The sequence below is a fragment of the Dromaius novaehollandiae genome, chromosome 1, assembly GCF_036370855.1.
Source record: "Dromaius novaehollandiae isolate bDroNov1 chromosome 1, bDroNov1.hap1, whole genome shotgun sequence".
NCBI classification, from domain to species: Eukaryota; Metazoa; Chordata; class Aves; order Casuariiformes; family Dromaiidae; genus Dromaius; species Dromaius novaehollandiae.
In genome coordinates this window covers 37,029,411-37,054,989 of record NC_088098.1, presented here as the reverse complement: position 1 = coordinate 37,054,989, position 25,579 = coordinate 37,029,411, and the positions used below count along the sequence as shown (strand labels likewise).

At 39.1% G+C, this 25,579-nt stretch overlaps 1 protein-coding gene across 1 annotated transcript in view; it reads right to left on the bottom strand.

The window, feature by feature from the left end:
• Positions 1-4,715: 4,715 nt before the first annotated feature.
• The window catches only part of LGR5 (leucine rich repeat containing G protein-coupled receptor 5), a 102,433-nt gene continuing 81,569 nt past the window's right edge, over positions 4,716-25,579 (bottom strand). The window contains exons 16-18 of the mRNA XM_026100352.2: positions 21,785-21,930; positions 20,708-20,791; positions 4,716-15,195 (exon numbers count right to left, since the gene is read on the bottom strand). Coding sequence (XP_025956137.2) covers positions 14,105-15,195; positions 20,708-20,791; positions 21,785-21,930 — 1,321 coding nt within the window. The 3' untranslated portion in view covers positions 4,716-14,104. The remainder of the gene's footprint in view (positions 15,196-20,707; positions 20,792-21,784; positions 21,931-25,579) is intronic.

Genomic DNA, 25,579 nt, shown 5'->3' with positions numbered 1-25,579 from the left:
TGTACTAGGAGAGCCATTTTTTTCTTTTAGGAGATGGTAGTCTTGTAGGACTGATGCCTAGAAACTAAGATTGTGTATTTTGTCACCTAAGTCTACAAATTTTCCGGCCGATAAACCACGTACTTCTGTATCATACTTGAGAGATCTGTTCCAGCATTCTTACAAGGCTCTTTCAGGAGTAGGATCAAGTTAACATAGACCTATTTGCTTCCCTTAGCAATGGGAAGCCCATTGCTTTTTTGGTGTAGCTAGCACTATTGAGATTTGCTCCCAGATGTTCTCCAGTTACCATGCCTGAACAGCCTGATGTTTACTTTTCCCTCAAGGTCTTTGTTGATATTTCCATCCGAACATAAGAAACTACCTTTAACTGTGAGGATGGTTGAACACTGAAACAGCTTGCCCAGAGAGGCTGTGGAGTCTCCATCCTTGAAGATATTCAAAATCCCACTGGACATGGTCCTAAGCACCTGCTGTAGCTGACCCTTGAGCAGGCAGGTTGGACTAGATGATCTCCAGAGGTCCCTGCTGACCCCAACTACTCTGTGATTCTGCTCTGGTTAAAGTAAGCAAGAGAAGGGCTTCGTCTTTGCACATAGCTGATAAACTTTGGGTTTCATAGGGGTTCCCATGTTCCTGTCAGATTTAAATCTTCTGTAATGCATTCTCGTGGATTTGGTTGACTTGATCTCTAATTGGTCATCTCACTTCTGTATTGATAGTTTTCTCAATTGCTATTACTTGCGCTAGAAGAATGAGAACATTAAAGACCTTATGACCAATCTTCTTTATACATTATTCTTCAAAAACAGGGTGTCACTTTGGATACTTCCAACTTTTTTTCCCCATTTGTGTCCCAATTGCACCTTTCACACAGCAGAGAAATTAACGCTCACTTTTTTCTGCCTAAACTTCAAGCCTCCAGGGCAAGATACTTCACATTCTCTGTTGGAAAGAATCTCTCATTTTATGTTCACACAATGATGATGTAAATAACAACTGTGTCAAAGTATGTTATGGTGGAGCCTTCTCATGGGACCAGGACTTGCCCTGCCGTATCTAGACAACCTTGCCAGCATCACTGATAAATATCTTCATCCTTGGAGATCCCTGGACACTGGCTTGCTGTCCATCCTCTTACTAAGCATCATTTTACCTCTGCAGCCTCAGGTGCTGGCAGTATCTGGAAGACTGCTTTTTTGTCACTCTTCTATGAAGGACTCCCTGAGAGAAAATCAGTTGTAAGGAGATGACTGCTTGGACACAATAGCAGGTGTGGATTATTGCTTGAAGAAAGAAAGAATTTTTGCTGATTAAACAGAAGTCTTCAGAAGATGTATCCATACTATATTTGTTCTCTGTCTGTTTTTCCCACTAATCTATGGTCCTTGGAGGTTTCGTCTGAGGACACCTGAGGTGGTGCTGGGCTTATTGTGCTCACTGGAGCTGGTGCCTTAGAGTACTGCAGAGGAGAAGAAGAAAAAGCCCTGTCTTCAGGGCTGTGTTGTACATGGTTAATTCAGCTTTAGACTACAGCTTTGAAGTATTTGGATTACTGATGAGCAGCTATTCTATCACACAAAGTGCATGTGCTCTGCTCAGAGCTGTCCTCCGGTTAGCGAGTAGCACTAGCAAATGATTTATGTGGATGTTCATGACACTTCGGGCATCGAATTTCGGTGCTCCACCTCCGTGAATGAAGAAAATAGGGTCCTCCAGGGATGATTCAGTGCAGAAGCCTAAGTATTCTTTTTCTAGAAGAGCTTTTTATTCTTCATAGACTGTAAAGAGTACCAAACCTGGATGGTGAAGACTCCTCCCCATCTCCATCCCCCCTCTGTCACTGCTCTGTCACTGCCTGTGTGCAAGGACTGCAGAGCTGTCAAAGATGCCCTTGGAGCAAACCTTTCCTGATACATGCTGAGGCTGCGATACATTTGCATTAAGTATTTAAGCTTCTTTAACACATGTTTTTGTGAAAATGGAACTGTTTGCCCATAAAATGCAAATATAGGAAAAAAACATGCCACAGAAGAAAATTCCCCCTGCTAGTTTAAACATGTTACTTTTCTTTTCTTTTCCAGGTCTGCGTACCTAGATGTAAAATTACAGGCTCCATCGCCCAGTCCCACATCTTTGCTGGTGCAGGGCTGGCCTCCGTGTTGCACAGGCAGCTGGATATGGAGATGTGCAGTGTCTGCTAGGGTGGGTTTCAAACCTGCCACTCTGGGCTGCTTCTGTCAGAAACCTTGTCCAAAACTTAGCAGGTCTTGGGACCTGACCCCTGTTTCAGCCTGGGCTTTTAATCTGGCTTCTCTATAGGTCAGCTTCAGCCTCTCTTCCTGCCCGACAAACTTCCCTAGCTGTTTCCATCCCTAAGACCTTGTGCCTTTTAGTTGTCCGTCATTTCATGTGTTTAGTTTTTATTTATTCTCTGACCTCTTCCACACCTTTGTTCAGTGAACTCTACCCGTTTAACAATATCTTTCAGCTGAGGGAAAATCCTGAAATGAATATAATATTACAGAGTCTGTTCCTTAAAGGCCGTGCAGTGGTAGGTGAAGGTCATCAGAGAACCATTCAGCTTCAGGCTGAGATGTTTCTGTGTACGTGAACCAAATTTTCCTTCGTTGTCTTACTTCTGAATATATCACCACTGCATATCTGTTTTGAGTGAGATATGCACTGCACTCCCTTTTGAGTGAGCATTTCTAGTTCTTTGTTCTAACCTGATAATCTGTTGTTCAGATGTTTCATTCTAAATGTATTTAATATTTGAGTTGTTTTTTTTCCAGTGCCAGGAACCTTCATATTGCTTTTGCATTTCTGGAATTCTCAGTGTTGTCCTATACAGCATCACTTGCAAATTTCAACAAAATGTTCTTTACCTCTGCCTTTAAATAATTAATGGATGTTTTACATAAATAAATCAGGCTCTCTACAGTCTTCCCAAACTGGAAAAAGTTTGGTTTTTTCAGTGCATTAGCTGAAAACTAGCTAGAGCTGTGTGATGGCTCCTAACCAATTCAGTCACAGTGTGGGAATATTACTTTCAATATTATTTAAAGGCCTGTATCAGCTACCTATTTGGAGACAAAGTTCCTATTTGTGCTAAGTAATAGATAAGCACTGGGTAAATATGATCTTAGGCAAAGAACTTTCCATTTCTAGTAACAAGATTCTGAAGCAACTATTTGTTTGACTCCAGATATATAAAAGTTACTTTTCTTTCAACTTTGTAATTCCATTTACAAAGTAAGAAAACAAGTGAGTTTCTTTACTAAGATCTTTTCTCTAAATTCCAGAAAATATCTGTTGTTCTAGAGTATGAGCAATTTTGCACTGATCTATAACTTCTTCCATAATTTTGAAATTACTAAAGTTAGAGTTTTGGAAAAATGTTTTTTTAGGACACTAATTGTTTTCTTATTCATGAATGATGGTATGTTATTTAGTTTTCAAATTTTGCCTGAATCTGTGCTCTCTGAAAGACCAAATTATCTGTTAAAACATTTGGTCCATGCCTGACTGTATTTGGTAATCAACAGAAATCTGAATCCTTAAAGGTGGATTATGTGTCCTATCTTTAAAGTATGATAACAAAGTATATCAGGAGTAGTTCTTATTCACTCCCTTTTCCATTCTGGTGATTAGCAGTAAGTCCATGCTCCCAGTTTTATTGCCTACTATTATCTATTGCTCTTAATCAAAAATACGTGAATTCTTTACAATATTTTTCATAGTTGAATTCAGTTATGGATTTAGAAGAAGGTGAAGAGGGGAAGGAGGAAGCCAAAGAGGTTTTTAGCTGTCTCTGTTAGCTCTGGCCAGTATGGTTACATGTGTAGCTACATAGTCCTCTGTCAGAGAGGGCTTGGTCCACAGTTTGTTTTTCTCAAGGGATTCATTTTTCATCTGATGTTTACTTCTTTGCAAACTGTGAGATTGTTGCAAAATATTTGTGCCTTCAACCTCATGTCGAGAGGTTACTCACAGCAGCCGGATATCCTCTCAGGTGCCTGGTCCACACATACCTTCCAGCTGCACCCAAGGCCCTGGGCAGGAGGCCTCTGCCTGGGGCAGGGCTTGCGAGGGAGTCCAGCCCTTGCCCCCACAGCCCTGTGGGCGTGCTTACAGGTAGAAATGGGCTTGTGCCTCCTGTTCCTCGCAGCTATTTGGCTGAGCCTGAGCAAGTACCGTGAATGTTTTCTGTAAATGACTCCTCTTTGTCTTTTGCAGTTCTTCTACCTTCTCCCTTTTCTTTCTTTTTCCTCCAGTGCCTCAGTGACATCTTCCGCACCCTTTGCTGGGAGACATGCTCTTGCCTAGTGCTGTGTGCAGGGTCGAGCCAGGGCTTTTGTGTCCAGGAAACCCCCTGTCATCTTCTCTGCCTCCCCAAACCACCTTCACTTCCCATCTGAGGTGGCAGCACCACAGCCAGCAGCGTTTTGGCTGATCCTGGCGGCCTGGGTGACTTTCTCTGGGAGCTCAGGGGCTGGCCTCAGGGAGGGCTGAGCCTGCCGGGTCCCCCCAGGACGGCAGTGCCTCAGCTGCCCGGCCACGGTATGGGGTGATCTGCTCGACTGGGTTTCACCTGGGAAGAAGGAGCCCTTGGTCCCCCTGCTCCAGGCAATATTCATGTACTGTTGCATAAAACAATCAGTGGTTTGAATGCATTACAAACCCTATTTTCCAAAGAACTAGAATAAATCATGTCACTAGAAAGTTTTCACTTTATTTTTTAAAAAATCATTATTTACTTTTTGAACTGAAACATTCTGAGTAGAAAAAAAGCAGCTTTTGATTTTTCAAAAATTTTGGAACACAGTGCTTTGAGTATATATTTCTTTTAATTGAGTGATGTGTGGAAACTGGCCCTTTTCTGCAAAAAATCTTTGTTGGGCCACACCTACATTTTCAAAAAACAGCAGGAAATTCTTAGCCAGACCCTGATTCCTTTCCTTAGCTTAGAGTTAAACCATTCAAAAGTGAAAGCAAGTGTTCATGATCTTGTTGTGTGAGTGAAGCGCCTTCATATTTTCGTATTTTGGGTAGACTATTTGCAATGACTTTGCATAGCTTATTAGAAGATGGTCCTTTTTATAGGAAATCTACTGAGTAAGGGATGTAATGTAATTCTGAATGGATCTCTTTTCTTGCTGATAAACAGAAAAAAATAGAAGTGTTAGGGAAACTAAGAAGAAAATCTTCCACCTCCACTCTGAAGTGTTGTTACAGAAAATTGGCAGGGAGAGACCTAGTTAAGCAGTTGTCACACCAGGCATTGGCAGAATTCAAGTTCTTAAAATGAATATTGGAACCAAAAGGTCTTCATCTCCTTGTAGAACACAGCTACCTGAAATGCTTTTAGGCTGGTTTTGCAGATCGCAACACAAACCTACCCACAAATGTAAGTGGGAAAAAATTGAATTGACTGGCCTGTGGCCACAGTTGTTTTATATTAGTGGCAATGAGTGACAGCGATTGCTGTAAATGCCTCTGTGTCAGCAGGTTCTGACTTGATGACAGTAGTATTTCCGTGGGTGCAGGACACCATGGCTGAATCATTTACAATCTATACCATCAACTGCTGTAATAATTCATATTATTATTCTGTAGATTAGAGGAAAACTTCTTCAAGCTGACAAGTAATAGAGTCTCCTTCACCTGGATAAATGTAAACAAGAGTGCCTGCCCCCACATGAGCAAAGCCAGCCTGAAAACTAAACTAAATAGGCCAGAGGCACATGCTGAGTATTATTTAGCAGGAAGAGCAGGTGAGGGAGTGGGAAAGAGAAGCAGTTGGAGATTGCAAGGAGGAAGTACCAGGGTCATCCAGAGAAGTAGCTGCTGTACAAGCTGTAGAGGAAGGCAACAACTTTTAGGTGAGGTTGTGACTGGAAGGAGGCCTAGAATTGCGAGCAGAGGAATTGTCCATTGATGCGCTCAAGGAGATAACATTTCACATGTGTGTGTTGTAAATGAATGGGACAGTGCCTGGAAAGTATCCTTATTCTCTAACAATGTCCCCTCCTCACTGGGTTTATGCAGTCAGGCTATTTTCCCGTATTAGGACATTTTAAAATATACACAGGTGTTTCTGCATAGGCACCTGGGGATCCTATTTTCTAAACAGGAAGACTTGGTTAACTTTAGTTGTCTCTGGAGTTAGATTGTACTTTAAAAGAAGTGCCTAAAGCCTGCCTAAGATGGGGAAAATTCATACTTTAAAAAGTATGAATTATGAATAAAAAAAATTCATACTTTAGTTAAATGGACTACGTTAAATTGACTCTGATGAACATAGTCCTATTTTTGCCATTTTAAACCTTAAGTCAACAAATTGGGCCAGTATGAAGACTGCAGGATTAAAGATTGTTCCTGAAAGTCCTGAACCGAGATACTTTCTTGAAGGATAGAACTTGCAAAATTTGATTTGCTGTATTGTTTTGTATTTTGGGATATGACCTAGCATGATGGATTTTAGATCTTGAGGCATGAACAGAAGTTATGACCATTCTGGCAGCTGGAGCGTCTCAGGCATCTCTGTATTCAGCAATCTGGAGATGGATTTGTGCTGGTATTATTATTATTATTATTATTTTTTTTTTTACAAACTAAAGACAAATCCAGTGGAAAAATTAATATTTTATTGTTCTCTTCCAGCTTCCTACACTTTCCCAACCAGCTGTAGGTGAAATTTCAGATAAGTATATAAAACCAATTTTGGGGAAATGGCTTTCTGTCTCATTTGGTTCTACAAATGGGCCTTGCACCTTGCTGCCTTGTCATACTGAATATGACAAGCATCAAATATACCATGTCATCATTAAACAAGGGAGAAAATACATGGATCTGTGGCCACCTTGGTGGTAAGCAATAGCCAGTTTCCTTGAGGAATAGTTAGCTCAGAGAAATCTGTGTATAAAATCTGTATGTAGTTACAACTTAGTATTTAGGAATATGCTGAAATCTCATGAACTCCATAATATTGCCAATTGCCCAAACCTACAACAAAGAATAAGGACAAATGTAACAATATGCAGGACTGACCTATATATATATGTATACCGGGACAAGTACACATCAAATACAGCAAAACTTTACATCCTTCTTGTTCACAGTAGAGCATTTACTTAACTCAGGGAATGATTTTTCTGTTGCATGAACTAAGGTGAACCAATGAAGTCTAGAGAAGACTTGCTGCAGGAAAAGGTCTTGAATTGCAGACAATTGGCAGGTCATGGATGGCTGATGGCTGGATCTTCACTTGGCTTGTTTGCCATGGTTTAGACATGTTCTCATCAGTCTCTTTTACTGACTTCTCTGGAACAGTGATCCCGGCTCCTTTTTTTGTTTTCTGACTTATGACTATGCTGAAGGAGAGAAGTACTAAGACACCTGTTAATGTTGCAGACTTCAGACTGACTTCATATCCTTGATTTCATTCCCTGACTGCCCAAGACTTTCTGGAGTTCATTTTCATAGTGAACCAGAAAAGAGGCCTAGGAGGATTTCACAGGAGGTCATGCTACTTGCTACAGGAGGTGAAACCTCTGTTTCTAGTAGAACAATCTCCCTAGTTACTTTTTTTTTTTGTTTTCTTAGAAGGCCAGGAGAGCTCCTTCCTCAAGCAAAAGGTCAGTTCATAAACTGGAAATGCTGATAACTGCAGGGAAATCTGTAGATAGTCTTGAGAAGCTCTTGCTGTGCATGGAACCAAATTAATAACTGCAGACATCTGTCAAAACAATGATTACATATCAAGAATGACTCCAGATGAAAAAGGAGATGTTTGAAACTTCCTTCAATTATTAATTATTTTGGAGTCCTGAGACTCTTAAAGCCAGTTGGAGAAGATTCTTGGTACATGTACACATAATACTTAGTGGAAGTCTTTAGTTTCACAGATGAACAGTTTTTTCCCTTGTTAATGAAGGCATATTTTTCGCTTGACAAGTGGAAAGTGTTGCCACCTGTGAAAAGATTAAATGGGGATTTTGAGTGGACTCTTTGTCTGTGACTGATTTTTTTTTAGAAATCCTGGCTGCAGGCCAGCTCTCAAGAGGAATATTCTTAATGTTTGTTTTTTTCCTATGACTGAGATTGGATCCTTAGATAATTTTGACAATGCCACAACAAATTGTTTTATAAAGGGAAGGTACTCGTATTTCCTATGTCTCCAGAGTCACTGAAGCAGAAGTCTGTGATTCTCATTATGTGAACAAGATGTTCTTAAAGCTCATATTGCCTTTTCTCTTTAGCATGGTTGTAAGTGCTGGGTATAAATACATGGAAGTTCTTGTACTTTATTTATTAGCATTGGCAAATTTGCATTCTCCTTTAAAATTTTAAATCTTGTATAGCTGGGCTTCTGTTCTAGCAAAAACAGATAAGAGCTGAATTGATTTCTTAAGCCTAGTTTGGATAATAAACAATAATACCCAAACTATTTTTTTACAGTAACACTGTTGGAGAATGATAAATTTGTCCCTATAATAATTATAGTTGGTACGTGTTTTGAAAATGAACATGAGATGGTGATTGCTGTTGGTGGAGTTGTTGATCCATTATTTGTTCCTGGAAGAAGTGTAGCTCTACTGGAGTGAGAGCTATGTTCTCTTGTAGCAGCTGAGGATCTGCACAATTATTAAACCTCATGGATCTGGAAGGGATTTTTCTAATGCTGTTGCTGTTGTTGCTGCTGTCATCTTAATTTTGTTCTTTTTTGTTAGCCTTCCCATACTTACGTTCTTACTCTTTTGTCTCCATTTTCTTGACTTTCAGTGTTTTCCTGTAGGAAGATGGTTAATTTTGCTGCAAACCTTTTAACTATTTGAGCTTTCCCTTAAGCGATTGAGTAATGAGGTTTTCAGCAGTGCCTTAACTTTCATACAGCAGCCTAAACTGATGATAGAGAAACGTCTGATTGTGACATTATTATTTCAGCATTTCCCGTAACAATTTGAGGAAATAACTGGTGCCCAATATTGTAAATCAGAAATTCCTATTACAGAGACTGTGAATAGGAAATAGTTTGATAATTTATGTGGCAGCAGCTTTCTTGCTGACTTATACAGGTAGGCCACTAAGTCAGAATGCAAAAAGGGAGCAGCAGCAAGGACTGTGAAAGTGGTTGGTCTCAATTCAAGATGAAGTAACTCCAAGAGATTACCCAGGGATGTATCCCACCCATTGTGAGAACAAGGACTGAAGCTGCAGGCCCAGCTGGTAGTGTTTCTCCTGCAGCATCACTCTTAGTGCTCCTCATCCACTAAAGTCTTCTAAGGCTCAGCCATTGTCCTCTTCCATTTTTTTTACAGGTGATCTCATCTTCTTTATGGCTTTCACTTTTATCTCTGCTGACTAGTTCTCTTTCCTTAGCCAGTCTCCTATCTGCAGCTTGCCTGAGGACTCTTCTGATTGCCAAATAAAACTTTGTATTTTATCCAGTGTGCCAGAGTAGCGAACAGGTGGCTCTCTAGGTGATGCTACACCTAAATGATGCCTCACATAAGACTGCTGCAAATTCTCCTTCAGCTGTTAGTGATGATTAGACTTTGCTTGTGAAGTGTGAGCACTTTAGGGCAGAAATCACCTGTACTTTTTATACTGCCCCCAACATCGAAGTTCTGAACTTAGGCCCTACCACTATATGGTAAATAAGTTAATAAAAATCTTTCTGCCATATGCTGAGACATTTAACTGTGATGTCTGACTTTCCCCTCTGCATTCAGGTTTTCATTAACCAGGCCGTTCTTCCTTTCTAGTTACTCTCTTTCCTTTCTGTATGTCCTTCCTCAAATCATGCAACTTCCTTTTTCTCCATCGTCACCCCCCAGGTCTCACACTGTCAAGATGAAGCAGGTGTAGGTGAAAACCTCTTCATTGCCTGTTTTCTTACCATTTTTATCTTGTTAGCCATCACACTTTCCGTCCTTTTGTATGAAATCTGAGCTATCCCTCACAAAACTCCCCTACTATGCTTCAGATCCCATAAAACTCTGCTCCTATTTCTCTCCTGCCTCTTGAAGGCCTTGCTCTTCCTTGGCTCATGCATTGTCTTATACTGTCTTTGCCACGCCTCCAACTCTTTTTCCTACAAATAATGCCTTTCTTATCCCCATTCACTGCTGATTCTCTCCCACCTAATATGGCTGTTGAGACTCGACCCCAAAACTACTACTTTTCCACTTGCCTGTCTGATTGAACTGTTTGAGTCAACTCCAGCTTTGCTTTCCCTTCTCATTTTTGCTTAGGACCTGCATACCCCTGCTAAAATTGATTTACATATGGGATTGTTTTAATTTATTTTTGATCTTTGTAGTTTGTTACTTTCTATGCAGATTGACTGCCTAAATGATTATTTGCTTTTTCAGAGTTTGTATTTACTGGTATTTTACTTTCTTTTAGATACTTCACAGAAATGACATTAAAATCATGATCTCTGAAAAACAAAGCACTTAAAACCGTTCTGTCCTACAGTCCCTCCCAAGAAGAATGCATCCACTGTCTAGCCTTTCTTTGATGCCTAGATGATGACTTGATTGCACTAGAAGTTACAGCTTAGTTGAATAAAGACAGGCAGTGAAGAACTATCTGAGCTGCCTGACTCTTGCCAAGTCCCATTCTTTGGGCACCACCTTTCCCTCGCCCACAGCATGTGAATCCCATGTATTTGATATGCAATACTGCTGCATCTCAGCTACATGGCAGATGAACTTTGCCAGCTGGTTGCTAATCCCCTGACCAGCTTTGTCTGCCATGTAGGGCACTAGAGAGAAAACGAAGCATCTGGGAGAATTTGCTGTCTCTCACATAGCCACAGCAGCAGTCTAGTGCAGCAGACCCTCATCTCTTATGTGGTTCAGTATAATATAAGACCTGCCAGGTAACTTATGAGCATTTATCGTGTGACTGGATGCATGTCCTTGTCAGAGGGTCTGAGGTGAGAGGGTTTCACATGCCAATTGTGCAGCCCTCAGAGGTTGTTACTGAAATATCAATAGCATGTGTGTGGGAAGCAGAATCTGTTGATAAGGGTCAGTGAGCGAAGTCTTCAGAAAAAGACTTAGTCTGTGTTAAAATGAAACACTATTCTTCATGTTTTTGCTCCCCAGGACAGCTAATGAGAGCACACAACCCATAATTTAAACTTTGCCAAGAATTTTAGACATCTGGGGAAGTTAGTGTAAGTATTAGAAAAACTTAGGAATGATGAATTGAGGATGCATGCACATTTATGAGGTGTTACACCCTGATTAAATGCTTTCTGCTGTGTAGTCACATTTTATTACAAATTACATACGTTTGGAACACTGATGGAAAAGAAGTATGTCATCTATTTACAATCACTACACATTTACATATATTATTTACAGATAATGAATTTAGTAATATATATGAGGAGAAAATATAGCAAATATCGATATGAAACTGTACAGGCCTTAATCTCATGTCCTTTACTGTGGCTGCATTTCACTTTAATAATAAATACAGTTCTATATTTACACATTTTACTTTAAAAATCTATTAAATGAATTTTAACAATTTCAAGTTTAAAATATCTGATCAAAATATTTCAAACATGCTTATAAAAATAAGACACAAAGCCTTTAGGACTTTCTGCAAGCTAAAAAAGTTCTGATAAAAGAAGCTTTCTCAAACTAGTCTTTAGAAATATAACATTATTTTGCTTCTCAAATCACTTTATGAACTTCTTAAATATAGTGAGCTGAAAGGAATTTCACTGACATTAAGCAGTGTAGCACAGATGGATCCCAGTTAAAATAAAGCTAAGTAAACATGGTAATAGGTATTGTGCAATGGTTGACTGATCCTCTGTTTAATCCAAAGTGGTTTCAGGCATCATTCTCCAGCTGTATGCTGCACTGCTTCAAAAACCACAGGAGATAAAGGATTGAGATAAGTATACAGCCGACTTTATCATACATAATTTCTGCATTTGTTCATTTTTTTTCCTGAAGGATGAATATGTCAGCCAAAGTCAACTGATGCCATCTGTAAATGTAAAACTAAAAATATGCCAGTGTGAGTGGAGAAGAAAATCAAGGCATATCCATCATTGGCAAGAGGTTTTTCATTGTGAAAATCCACCTTCTGAGTGCCAGAAAGTTACATATATAATAACAGATGAACAACAGAGATCATCTTAATTATTGGGCTAGCCTAACCTTGGTAATGTTCAAAAATTGCTTGGGCACCTGGAAATTGAGTGGCCATTAACTGAGAAATAAGTACTGGGATATTAAATGTTATTGCTCAGAGAACTAGTCTTAACAACAACAACAAAAAAATCTCTAAATTTGTGCACTTCTGTGTCTTGAATGGTCTGAAAATGTGCCAACTTTGAGAAAAGAATATTGGAATTTCCGCAGGTGGCTTGGTCAAGGTCAAAGACTAATCTAGGGAAGTAAAGGTGGCACTGTTGTCTGAAATATTTTGACAGTAGGCTGTAATTGGGATGCTTCTGACATATGTAAATGTATATGCCTTGATTTGGCAACATATTAACAATTTAAAGCCAGAGGGGAACTCTGTGTTAATCTAATCTAATCTAATCTGAAGCCATGAAACTTCCCTGATTTCCAACAGCTCCCCCAATACCTCTTTTTGAGAATATATCCAACGGGAATTTACGTATTTTTGGTAACAGACAGTTCACCCTAAACCTTGGTAGTCCCAGTCAGTAACTGTCATCCCTGTCAACAATTTATACCTATATTTCTATTCCGTATATCCCTAATGACAGCTTCCAGTAGACCTTACTAGATTCCTCCTTACTTCTCCTCTTGACCTCTGCACTTGAACTCAGTACCTTATTAGTAGCTACTAATAAATGGTAATCAAATCACTTCTTTGATAACCTGCTTTTTAAATTTATGCTATTTAAATCCTTTTCAATTTTCCAGTGTTCTTCACAGCATGTGGATGTCAGCACTGTATGAAATATTCTAGTAGTGCTTGCATCAGTGGTAAGGACACAGATCATACAACCTCTTAACTCCTACTTGATATTCCACGGTCTATAATTAGAGAGCATTGTATCCTTCTGGATAACTCTTCAGTTGACTAGCAACCACAAACTAGAGGCTTTTCAGAATCATTGCTTTACAGGATAGAGATCACACCAATAGTAGGATTACAATTTTTGTTCCTAGACAAATGACTTAAATTAATGTTTCTAAACAAGTACCTTTGGTGTCATTTATTTGCATTCGGCACACTCTTTCTGTACTGATGATTTTCTATGTAGTGTTTTCCACTCTTGAATTCTAAGAGTCATCTGCCAATTTTATCAGCAGTAATTCTGGAAATAATGCTAAGTCATGACTAAACTGTGCAGCACCTCACTAGAAAAGTGTCCGTGTGACAGTGCTTGCCATTTACAATTACATTTTAGTCACTTGGCAGGATTTCTAACTTCTTTCCTGCCATGTTAATTTTGTATTGTTTTAGCTGACAGTTAAAAAACGCTTTGTCAAGTCAGACGACTACTACAAAACAAACCCAAAAGCAACTAAATCTTTAAATTAAGAGCATTATCAATAAAACATGGAGCTTCATCACTGTCTGTTTTCCAGAAACCTTTAGGACTTCTCTTCCACTTAAATACCTTGCTGAATCAGGGCCATACACAGACACTTCTAAAAACAATCATGGAACTGAAAAAGTATTAAGATCAAATGATAATAAACAGGAAAAAAAAAAAAAAAAAAACAAACCCAAAACACAAACTCTACCAGGTAATGCTTTGAAGAAAAAACTTAGCAGTTTAACATGGTATTTTTGCTCTTGACCAACAGATGCCTTTTCTGAGTAGTGCCACTTTAAAAGTGAACAGTTGATACAACTGCATGAACGGTGGCAACTCAGTTTCTCTTTTCATCCCAGCATTTCCTAAACAGGTTGAGAAGGCTCATGTATTGGATTTTCAGCCTGCTGCAAGTTTTGTGATGGTCCATTTTTCTGATACATGTAACAATAGCTCAGAGCCATTCTCTAGCCTGTATACACGCACCCATATTTACTTTTGGGATTAAAATTTTTGTAAACATAGATACTTTCTTCATTGCCACTGAAACTAGCGGCATGGAACAAATGCTACTGATGAAAGATTACAGCTTTCTGTCATTTGATAAGATGATGGCATTAGTGAATCGCTGGTAGGCATGTCATACGATATGCTAGCACTTGTGAAGGTTACCAGTGCTTGTGTTGAGTCACAGGATTGTTTTTCTATGTCTTCTGAATTCACAGAGATCAGACTAGTGTGTTTTGATCTCTTCCATAACAAAGTTTGCTTTCGTAGACTTCCGAGGTCCTCCTTAAAGTGTGGATTGAAAAGTATATAAAGGAGTGGGTTTAGGCATGCAGGCAGTGGAACAATCACTAGCAGTATTGATTTAATCACTTCTGGGCTGATAAAAGTGAGGTTTAGTAAGGAGGAGAAAGATAAGAAGGCCACAGGGCAATAAAGAATGCAGTTAGTAAAAAGTAGCAAGGCTATATGTTTGACCATAGAGCAATCCCAAACGTTGTCTAGTTCTCCCTTTTCTAAACTACAGTAGAGCTTTGTATAAGCAACAGTCATTACCAGAAAACAAAGGGAGTTCAGCAATACCAGTGCTACCATGTAGCCCATAGCAGTGGGTTCTCCAAATGGTAATGGTAAACAAAGTGGAGAAATCCCATACTCACTTCCATTGAGGAGTGGTATCACTGCAATGATTAGTGCCAACATAAAGCAAAAAAAAATGGCTATTTTTAAAATAGCAGTAGAGGATTTTGTTTCAAACTTTGTAGCATGCTTTACAGAGAATGCACGTTCAAGTGTGGCAAGGGTAAGGAGGAAAATGGAAACCTCTGAAGCAAAAATGGACAGAAGGCCAGTTATTTGGCAACCAATTCCACTTTCCCACCATGCTCCATACTGAGCAAAGCTACCAAAAGTTGATGCATCCACACTGGCTAATACTCCACTGGCCAGACCCATCAAGGCATTTACAATGGATATTAAACCAATTAGAAGTCTTATGGAGGAAATATACAGCAGAGATCTGAAGACTGTAGCAGTCACCAGTGCATTGCAAATAAAGGCCAAACCCACTATGGTCCACACTCCAATTCTGATCAGCCAGCTACCAAACAGATGGTCACATGGTTTGAAGGGACCTGAAATGACAAAAAAAAGGGCAAAGGAAACACATGTAAGATTAAAAATTAATTTTATGCTGTTTAAGACCCTAACTTTCATGCCTCTTGTTGGTTTCCACCACAGCCAGTGAATTCCAGTCCAAAAGTTCAGGAAGTTTTTCTTCCTGAGCCAAGCTCCAAAATCAAAAGTGACCAACTTTGGAGTCACCAGGGATCTTGATAATGCACTGCTCATATGCATGTTTCATTATTGGTGTACATGAGTCTCTGTCCCTCAGCTTGAATAGGCTGTATTTTCTTTTTTTGCCCAGCAGTGAAAGTGCAGTGTGAATGTGACCAGGAATTCCTCAGGGCAGGACAGGATGGCTGTACCTCCCTTTTATCTCAGCTATGGTCTTACAGATGTGCAAAACACCACTGTGGGGAAATGGGAAGGTTATTGGAAAATCCTGAAGATCTCTCTCTTGCAATAGTTGCTAGATACATATTTTGCTATTGTTAATTTATTAGCTGGAGGCAAAACTTTAGTCTGAAGAGAACAGTGATTGGAAAACTTATTTACTGAATGAAATGTCCAGTCTGTAGGTTCAAGAAATGCTGTGATGTTTGTAAATATGTGAAAAAAAACTGAAAGACATTTGTCACGGAGCTGGGACAGGTTTGATGAGTCCCAGCGAAGTGTGATGTAATGGATACGGGCAGGTGCACTTTGGCTACTTTACAACATGCCATTACACAGTCCAAGACTCCTTTGCAGTGTCCTGTCTGAAGACTGCTTTGCTCTTCTTCTGTTTCATCCATCAAGATTCTAGGAGGTGATTCAAATGGCTTTGAACTTGGCAAGAAAAAGGCCAGGCCTATTTTTTGAAATCTAAGGTGTGGGGAAGAAGATGCTTTAATCCTTAGCTGCATGCAATATTGAGAGGAATATGTGAAGATGAATCTTTAATAAATTAATTCTGAAAGAATTTGGGATGGATCTTGTAATCTTGTTGTAATTCTTTCTGGCAAGAATTTGGAATGTATCCTTAGAGACATGTTGCTCAGATAGCATCTGTGTGCCATCATTAAGCCTGCCATCAAATAGACCATGTCCATCTTTCCCACTGAAGTGAAGGCTACTAAATATCCTATGTTGACAGGTGAATGCATCATGGATCACGGTGCTACTAGTTTGGATTGGGATTTAATGAGATCTGAGAGGTTTCAGCTTAGATTAGGAAACCAGGGTTCTTGAAAAATGTTAATGATATAGTATTCTCCAAAGATGTAGACACATTGAAGAATTGGAGAGGGTCCAGTGGAGGGCCACCAAGATGATTAGGACTGGAGAACTTACTTAAATTATGAGCTGAAAGGCTGAAGGAATTGGAGTGGAAGAGCATTGGAAGATTAGGAAAAGTGGTGCCAGCAGGTTGAGGGAAGTCATTCTTCCCCTCTGCACATCTGGTGCTGTGTCCAGTCCTTCCCTCTCCAGTCCAAGAAAGACATGGACATAATGTCAAAAGGCCACAAAAATGATTAAGAGATTGGAGCTTTTGTCATATGAGGAGAGCCTGAGAGAGCTGGCATTGTTTATCCCGAAGAAGAGAAAGCTGAGGAGGCATCTTATCAGTATGTATACATGCCTCATATGAGGTAAAAAAGAAGACAGTGCCAAACTCTTCTCAGTGGTGCCAATAAAAGGACAAGAGGCAATGGGCACAAAGTGGAATACAGGAAATACACTTTAAACATAAGATGGTCAAACACTGGTTGCTCAGAGAAGTTGTAGAGTCTCCCTCCTTGGAGATATTCAAAAACTGTCTGGACATTGCCCTGAGCAACTTGCTTTGGCTGACCCTGTTTTGAGGAGGGTAATTGGACTAGACAGTCTTCAGAGGTCCCTTCCAACGTCATGCATTCGGTGATTCAGGTTTGTCCAGCCTACAGAAGAAGAGGCATGTGGGGGAATCTGATCACAGTCTTCACTACCCAAAAAGTAGTTAAAAAGAAGATGGAGTTACTCTTTTCTGATGGATGCATGGTGACAGAGGGAGAGGCCCAAGTTATTTCAGGTGAAATTCTCTCTGGATATAAGAAAAGAATTCTTCACTGTGACAACAAGTAACTACTGGAATAGGTTGCCCAGAGAGCTGGTGGAATCTCCCTTGCTGGAAATATTCAAGACTTGGCTTGACAGGGCCCTGGATAACCTAACTTAAGGCTTTGCTTTAAGCATAAAGTTGGACCAGATGATTTCCAGAACTCCCTTCCAACCTAGACTTTTCTATTATTCTATGATTTGATACCATTTGGTTATTCAGAAAGGGATAGCAGGTTAAGAATGCAAATAGATGTTCCCTGATGAAAATTAAGGGTGGGTTGCCCTATACTTTGACTCTAGAAGGTGACTCAGATGCTGGGTTATCACCATTTCATAGACCATAGAGATGTGGTTGTAAGGGATATCTGGCAGTCATCTACTGTAATTTCCCACCTCACAACAGGACTATCACTGATACTAGATCAGGTCAGCCAAAGCTCTGTGTAGCTGTGTCTTGAAAACTTCACAGATGGACATTCTACAGCCTCTCTAGGTAAATTGTTCCAGCATTGCACTACCCTTTCTCAAAATGTAAAATCCTCTATGACATCAGGAATAGCATAGAATAGAATAGAGTAGACTTTGTTTTGCTGATTTTCCCTATAGACCTTTTCTGTTGTTTACAACAAATGGATTGGGTAAAAATCCATCTGTGTGGGTATCCATCCAACTTATGAAGTGGAAGAATTTCAGATCTTTTTTTTGAATGAAAGATTTGACACGTTTTTAGTTTGGTTGCCAACAGTCCTGTTTGGGACTATCTAGTCAGAGAAAATATCTTTATGGACAGAGTACTTAAATCTTTCATTTACAAAATACAGCTTTCTGCTTAAGCTGACTATCAGACTATACTGTAGGCAAGATAAGTGCACTGCAGAGAGTGAAATCTATTGTTTGGTAGACTGTCTGATACAGCAGTTCCACAGTAACCGTTTCCCCAGAATGACTGCTTCCTTGAATTGTAACAGGAAGATTTGGCTCAGCTTCGTCTGCTAAGGCAAAATATGCAGCTCTTCATCATTGTTAGTACTGACTTATCTAGAATATGCTTTACAGGAATCTTTGCAACTGCCACAATGTTAAAGCCCATCTGCATTCTGTTGAGACTACAATATCATGCCTGGAATCATCATTCTAGTAATGAAGAACATGACACTGCTGTCTGCATAGTGCGAAAGAAGTGAAAGGGAGTCCCTGGGAACAGTTCTATTCTTTCAAGGCTGTAGCAGCTAAAGGGGAGAAGAGATGGCTTATTGGTGTGTATGATTTTTTTTCCACTGGTAGCCAAACTTATTTTAAACCAAAATTGTAAAGTGGATGGTTGTCCTGAATGTGCACCTAGCTAGCATTTCAAGCAAGGTAACACAAGTCTTATCAGTAGCAGAATGATAGTTGGAGAATGCTGAGTTTGTTCTTGAATCTATTTTGCTGTTAGAAAGCTGTGGCTTTTGGGGAATCCAGTGAATTTGAGACTGCAAGCTGAGGTAAGGTTTGGGGTAATTTGCAGAAGTTCCTTTTCTAGGTGCCAGGGATGGCACCTGAGAATTGATGAGAGAATTCCCCTTTACCAGCCACTTGTACGGTTAGATTGCTCTTAAAGTGTGCTCTAAGTATTTGGAATAGTCTCTGAGCAAAGAAAAGACAGTTGTTTATAGCCATATTCTGGATGCGTTTTTGACTTTCTATAAATCTATATATCCCCTGTGGGATAGGCTTGGAAATACACAGTATTTCCTGCTGAAATACATATCATGAAAGTTGAAATGCCAACTATTTCACCAAGTTTAGGAAAAGGAATATGGAGGTGAATGTAATTTCAGCTGGCGGTTGGATGCTTTGAGTTTTTGGAATCCAAGATGGGCCCTTTGGGCCTTTAGAGATCAGAAAATATTAAGTAAAATCATTTTCCCTGCTGACCACCCTCATTTCTGAGGAGCTGACATTGAAGGTGTGAAGACAAATTGGGAAGGTAGTTTGAAGCCAGGCAGCAAATAAAATTGGATTGTCATTTTTGTACTCTCTTGTGATGGTGTCTATGAGGTAGGTCATGACAGGAGAAGATCTATATAGTTGATTGGTTTCATCATCTAGGCAGCCTGAAAAAGGGGTCAGAGTTATGGGAAGTTGAGGCTTTCTTTGCATTTGGAAGTGTTGCCTTTTTGGAGGTGCTTCTGGTGATCTGTGGTTAGAGCTAGTCCTTCTTCCTGTAAAGTCAAGACATGACTGAAGCCCGCTGTACATTGTCATAGATTTGAGGTGTGTATATGCTGTGTAATTGAAGTTGAATACTCCAAAGTCTGAGAAGCGTTATTTTTCTCTGTACTAGATGACTCTGCACTCTCAAAGTAAGTCCTCCACAGTGATCTGTGCTTCTCCATAAAGACACAACCCTTTCAGCTCAGATGTACTCCATAAGGCTACAGCCATCATCAAGTGGAAAGAAGCATCTATGTGTTAGTTTGCAAGTTTTTCTAAGATACCATTTGAAAGATCAGCATGGAAGCAAACTTTCCTCTTGTGTTTGGTGATAACTTACTTTGAAGACAATGATGTTTCTGTGAACTCAGTAGTTATATTTAGGCCATACGAGAATATGAGATGGCCATATTTATCCAAATTCTTTGGCCTCCTGTCTTTCTGTTGCTGTTTATGTAACTTCTGTTTTATTATTTGCTGTTACAAACAAGAATCTTGGCTTGGAATGAATGCTGAAGTACTAGTTGTCACTTGGGTTTTTTTGTTCATGTTTCACAAGGAAGGAATGGTTAGGGAAAATGTTTGCTGAATTAGGCTAGCAAAGTCCATGACCACTGCTGCTAAAGCAAGCAGAAACGTTCCAGGGACATGCTTCTCTCCTTGCTCTAAAGGAAGCTTTTAGTGGAATCGATGGCCTGCTGCTTTGCAGTTTTACTGAAGCATTTCTTTTTCCTTCCTTCCATATTGCTAAGCCAGGGATGCTCTACTCTATAAAGGAAATGGCAGTGTTGAGAGTCCTTTGTGATGGCCTGTGTACGGTCCATACAGTAGTGTTTGATATTTATTAGCCATTGAACTAAAGTGCGTTTCTCAAGGATCTCAAGTGTAGAATAACTCGAAGAAGTTCTGAGGAATTAGTTTAGTTTTACAAGGAATGAGAGAGCAAAGACTCTGTTCTGTATCTTTTTCTTGCTAGAAGCAGATTTTAATAACTTTTGATAAGAGGCCTGGAGTGAGAATCTGCCTGAGGACTGAGTAAAACTTCTAGTATTTTCACAGATGAATTCAATAGCTGAATAGTTTTCTGGACGTCAGTGCAAAATTTATATTATCGTAAAATGTATTTGGTCTCACCAAATTATTTCAAAACATCATGTTACTTCCTAGTACCAGATCCAGAGTTTGTTCTTCATTTCAAATATCTGGAAAAAGTATATTGGGTTTTGTAACTGCCTGGTAGTTCCCTACCTGGAGAAGGTGAACATTGCACTGAATGATGAGCTTTCAAATCCTCTTCAAAGTCAAGAAGAAAATCTTCAAAGTCACGTTCATCTGTGGGGGAGAAAACAACCAAATTTGGTACTGCAATTTTTAGGAAAACCTCTTTTCGTATAAATTGCAGAATATGTCTGTTGTATTTTCTTTGCCTGCCAAACTGTAAGCAGAAGCAGACATATACTCACTTGGTTTTGAATCACTGTACTCAGGAACATTTAAAAAGTTGGCACCATCATGTCTCTGAAATAATCACCTTCAGAAAATTAGGCTCTCCATTACCTACTAAGAATTAATCCAGGTTCTTTTGTGTTTGTTTTTTTATGTCACAACTTCACCATCTGTTCTCGGCTCCATTCTTGCTGGGGCCAGCCCTGATATCTGAAACTTACTGGCTTGCAGAAGTGGAGATAGCATAGAAGGCAGCAAGATAGTTTAACGTGTGTGTGCACTTACAGTAACAGGTCATGTAACAGTCCTTGTGCTGAAGGGGATGAAATATACAGTAATATTTTATCCTGGAGAGCAGATGTACTCTTTGGTACTCAGGAAGTGTCAGGAAAAAACACTGGCAGCGATGCCAAGTTAGCCATACTAGTGCTGTGACTCATCCTGAAGCAGGTACATAGCACATGTAAGCCAAGGATGAACTACTACCTCCAAGCCTGGCAAGAAACGGTGACCTGGATCTTTGCTGGTCTGCTATTGTATGGTATGTATTGCAACATATCAGCACTGCTTCCCTTCCTCTCAAATAAAGGGAAGATTTCATTTCCCACATTATTATAGTAAGCATTTAGATGGAAAAAAGAGTGACTGAGACTTTTGAAAGGCTTACCTGACACAACGAGTTTGCTAAGTATGGTAACACTTGAATAACATATTATTGGGCAAGAGAGAGGGAGAGGCTCTCTTTCTGAGTGTGAAAGAGTACTGCATTTACTTAACATCACAGGCTGCTCCTATGAAACTCAGTGTCCGAATTTCTACTCCTTTCTCTGGAAAAATCATAGACTTTAAGTAGATTTAAAAGCAAAAGATGAGGATTACCTTGAATTTGTAACAATCCAGTATCCTTCCTGTGAAAATCATCAATGCTGCTATTCTCATCTTTGTTCCATTGGCTGGAGATTTTGTAGTGGCTCTCACAAACTCCAAAGGCACAGCACTGATAAGCATAAGGCATTTCCATGACCCTGACAAGGAAGCATGCCATGATGCTAGTTTAGTGTGCCAGAGTTACTGGATTGTATTGCTCCTCTAATGTTAGCACAGAGAAACTTGGTTAAATAACCATGATTGAAAGTAAAAACATTCATATGTAAAAATCAGTCATGGTAATACAAAATGGAGGATTCACAGACAAAATTCCATGTCAGAAACACAAATGATTTCTAGGCTAATTTTATTAAAGGCACAATGACATTTTCCTATATATTTTCATGACAGACATATTTAGTAATATTTTAAATTATATATTTAATGAAGCAGTTAGAGATATGTGCCTTGCAGTTGAGTGAGTGTTGCTCTGAGAGTCATATTTGTATTTTATGATTTTTATTGATTTTACAGCATAGCTCAACATGTTACTTCATTTATGTTTTCTTTTTAAGAAGCAGATCCAAAGATCACAACTGCCTCTACCTGCGTAACAGGCAAAAACAAAACATCATTTCCCAAATGGAATTTCTCCAATTTTGGGAAAATGAGATCTACTTTTGGATTCAAACTTCATCCATTTCTCTCCACTTCAAACTTTTTTCACAGTGAAACAGCAGAAGGGAGATTGTCTTTCATACACAGACCAAAAGAAGCAATGTTCAGAACTGAAAGTGAATGCAGCAGAAACATTATGTTTGAAAACAGTGTCACAGAAGAAAAGGTTTTACTTTATTAATTGTCATAGGAATGTGCATGGTGATCGCAGGACACTGGATGTTCATTACTAATTCTTTTAAGATCATTGGTATTCCTAACACATAACTGGGTATCAGTCAGTGAGTTTCAATGATTTTGAGGGTTTCTGTTGTCAGACAGTTGCTGACTTCCTGTATGTTTTTAATTCCGTTACTTTGGGAATGTGCAAATTCTGGGGCAGTATGGAAGAACTACATATATTCAAGTTCTACAGACTATTTCTTAGACACACTTTATGCTTTGGAAGTAAAGATACTTAATCTGCACTGTTCTCCAATAATACACAGTAAAACCTAACAATTCACCTTCATTTCAAAAGCCTAAGCAATCAACCAAAAAAGTTCAAACATAAAAGAGGTGATTAAATTGTTCTGACTTAACTTAAAAGGAATAAAACAGAACTATATCCTACTATCAGATTACTTTTAACAGTTTAATCATGTAAATTAACATAATGAATACTCTAAGCAACCTTTAATGTCCTGGGAAATCTATAAAGGGATCAGTCTGTGAATAAGGCCCCGTGTCAATGGGACTTAAACTTGCACCAAAGGCTTGGTACAAAGGGGAACAAAACTAACCCTAATTGCTAAAGTTATTTTTTTTTAAATTAGCGCATTTTGGGGCATTTAGTTTCTAATTGCTGATATTTCTGCTGGGAATTAGCAACAATAATCTGTACTGTTGTACATAATGCAAAAATTTACAAAAGGAATTTTTTTAAGTACTTCAGTAAAGTTCAAGGTAATCAAGATAAAGCAGCTTTATGCCAGCAGATCTAAATATTTAATTTCTAACTCATTTCTGTGCATATGATCTTTTAAAATAATGAGATTATCTGATTAAACATTTTTGTAAAAAATTCCCAGAAGCCGTCCTTCTATAAACTATTTTTAAACCCACAGGTTACTAGACTACCCCATAGTTAGTCACCTTCTAGGCTGAAAAGCAATCCCCATGAACTGGTTAAAACTAGAAATGCCCCTTTTCTGACAAAAATAACCTTATTTTTAAAAAAATTGAAAGTTCTCCAAGCAGATGGTTGTGACTAATGGCTCCTGACCTTTTTGGAAGAAGTTCATACTGCTGTGGGAAGGACTAGCTGGTGGATATTTCATTCTCAAGTGACTAATGCTAATGTATTCTCTGGTTAATCAGACAGCTCCATACACTTAATAATGACAGGTTTCCAGATGCTGTTGGGCTTCTACCAGCCTGATGGCCAGCCCTAGAGTAGAAATCTGGACCTCTCACATTATGCTGTTCCACTGTTTCCAAAAACCCCAAAACTTCCAGACTACCCTAGTTAAAGAGCAAGACTCCCATTTCCAGCCATACAGTGCTGGAAGCAGTTGTTTTTTATGGCTGGTGCCTATTTGATATGCGTGATTTGGACTTTGTCAAATTAAATTCTTTAAAAAAACATTGGCTGAATCTGTTTTTATATACTGCTTATCTTACTGATGGTATCTGCATCCTTCCTTTTTTTTTCTGAAGCAAGGAATGCTTTCTTTGGTTTTTGATTAAGCAGCACAGAACGCAATGTCATTTTTCAGCTCACAAAGGTGTGGGGTTGTCAGTGAATGGGAATGCACAGTTATGATGGATGGAGCTAGTAACTGAATTCTTTACAGTACTGAATCAAAGCATCAGATAAAGAAGGAAGGAGTGCTTGGCAACACGGCTTTATTTCCTGATAGCTTGCTATAGCAGGCTGGACTAAGCTGTGTGCATTCTTGTGCTGTTGCTGAAGGTGGGGCAGAGGATGCTCAGCTGTTTGATGTGTTTATGCATTAAACAGCAATGACCCACTTAGATGAGCAGGAAGCTTTTATACAGGAAGTTGTCTTCAATGTTAAAACCTACATCTAGTTCCAACAATTATAAAGAGTGAAATTTCATTTTGTTTTAGATCTCTGTTCAAGTTTGGTGCTTTATTCATTGCCCATGCAGTGATCCTGTGCGAAGTCATGACCATTTTAACTCATGGTAAAAGTCCTATGGACTCCAGGTCAAGATTTTACTCCATTCTCTCCTGACTAGATGTCCTTTGGTCTTACAGATATCAATCAGCCTGAGATATGTAATCATACCTCTTATATCTTTTTTAATGACTTCAGCTATTCCCTGACACTTCTTTGTTAAGTACTTACTCACATGGATTAGATTCATTGTAGTTGCATTTTAGCAATGTACATAATTTTACTGGGGGAAAAATCATAAAAAATATAGTTTTAATATAGGAATTAACAAATCCTAGTTGTGTATAATTCAGTTGAATAGTGAATTATTCTAGAAGCAATACTTCTTATGCTTGTAGGCCATGCCATATACTGTATACATGTACATTACTGTATGCATATACATATATATTACTGTATATTTGCTAGCTGGCACTCACTGATTTTCTTGTATTTACATTCTTTTCAAGAACCTTCGGATATTTAGAATTGTCATCTGCCTCAACATGCGGGCAAAGTCAGAGAAGAAAAACTATGATTAAAAACTCAGCCTCAGCCATACAGGACTTCTTATGGTACTTGATTCTTGACCTCTGAGACCCATCTGAACTTGTGTAAAGCCTCTAGTACTTTGAGTCTTTTCATTATAAAGTAGTTTCATATACTGTGATCAAGTCATCGCCCATTCTTCTCTGTGACAAGACTACAGGTATTGGTTTTATTAAGTCTTTTAAGGCATTTGTCCCTAATCCTGGAACCATTTTTTGCAGCTCCTCTCTCCAATTATATTTCTATACCACCACAGAAGTATTCTGGTATGAATCCCTCCAGTACAGTATACAGAGCTTAAATCACCTTCCTATTTCTACTCATGACTCTCTCATTTACAACTCCAAACTCCCTAGTCCTTTTCATCGGTGGTATGTCTCCTTGAGTTGTCGGCCTGCTATGACTTAGGGAACTTCTG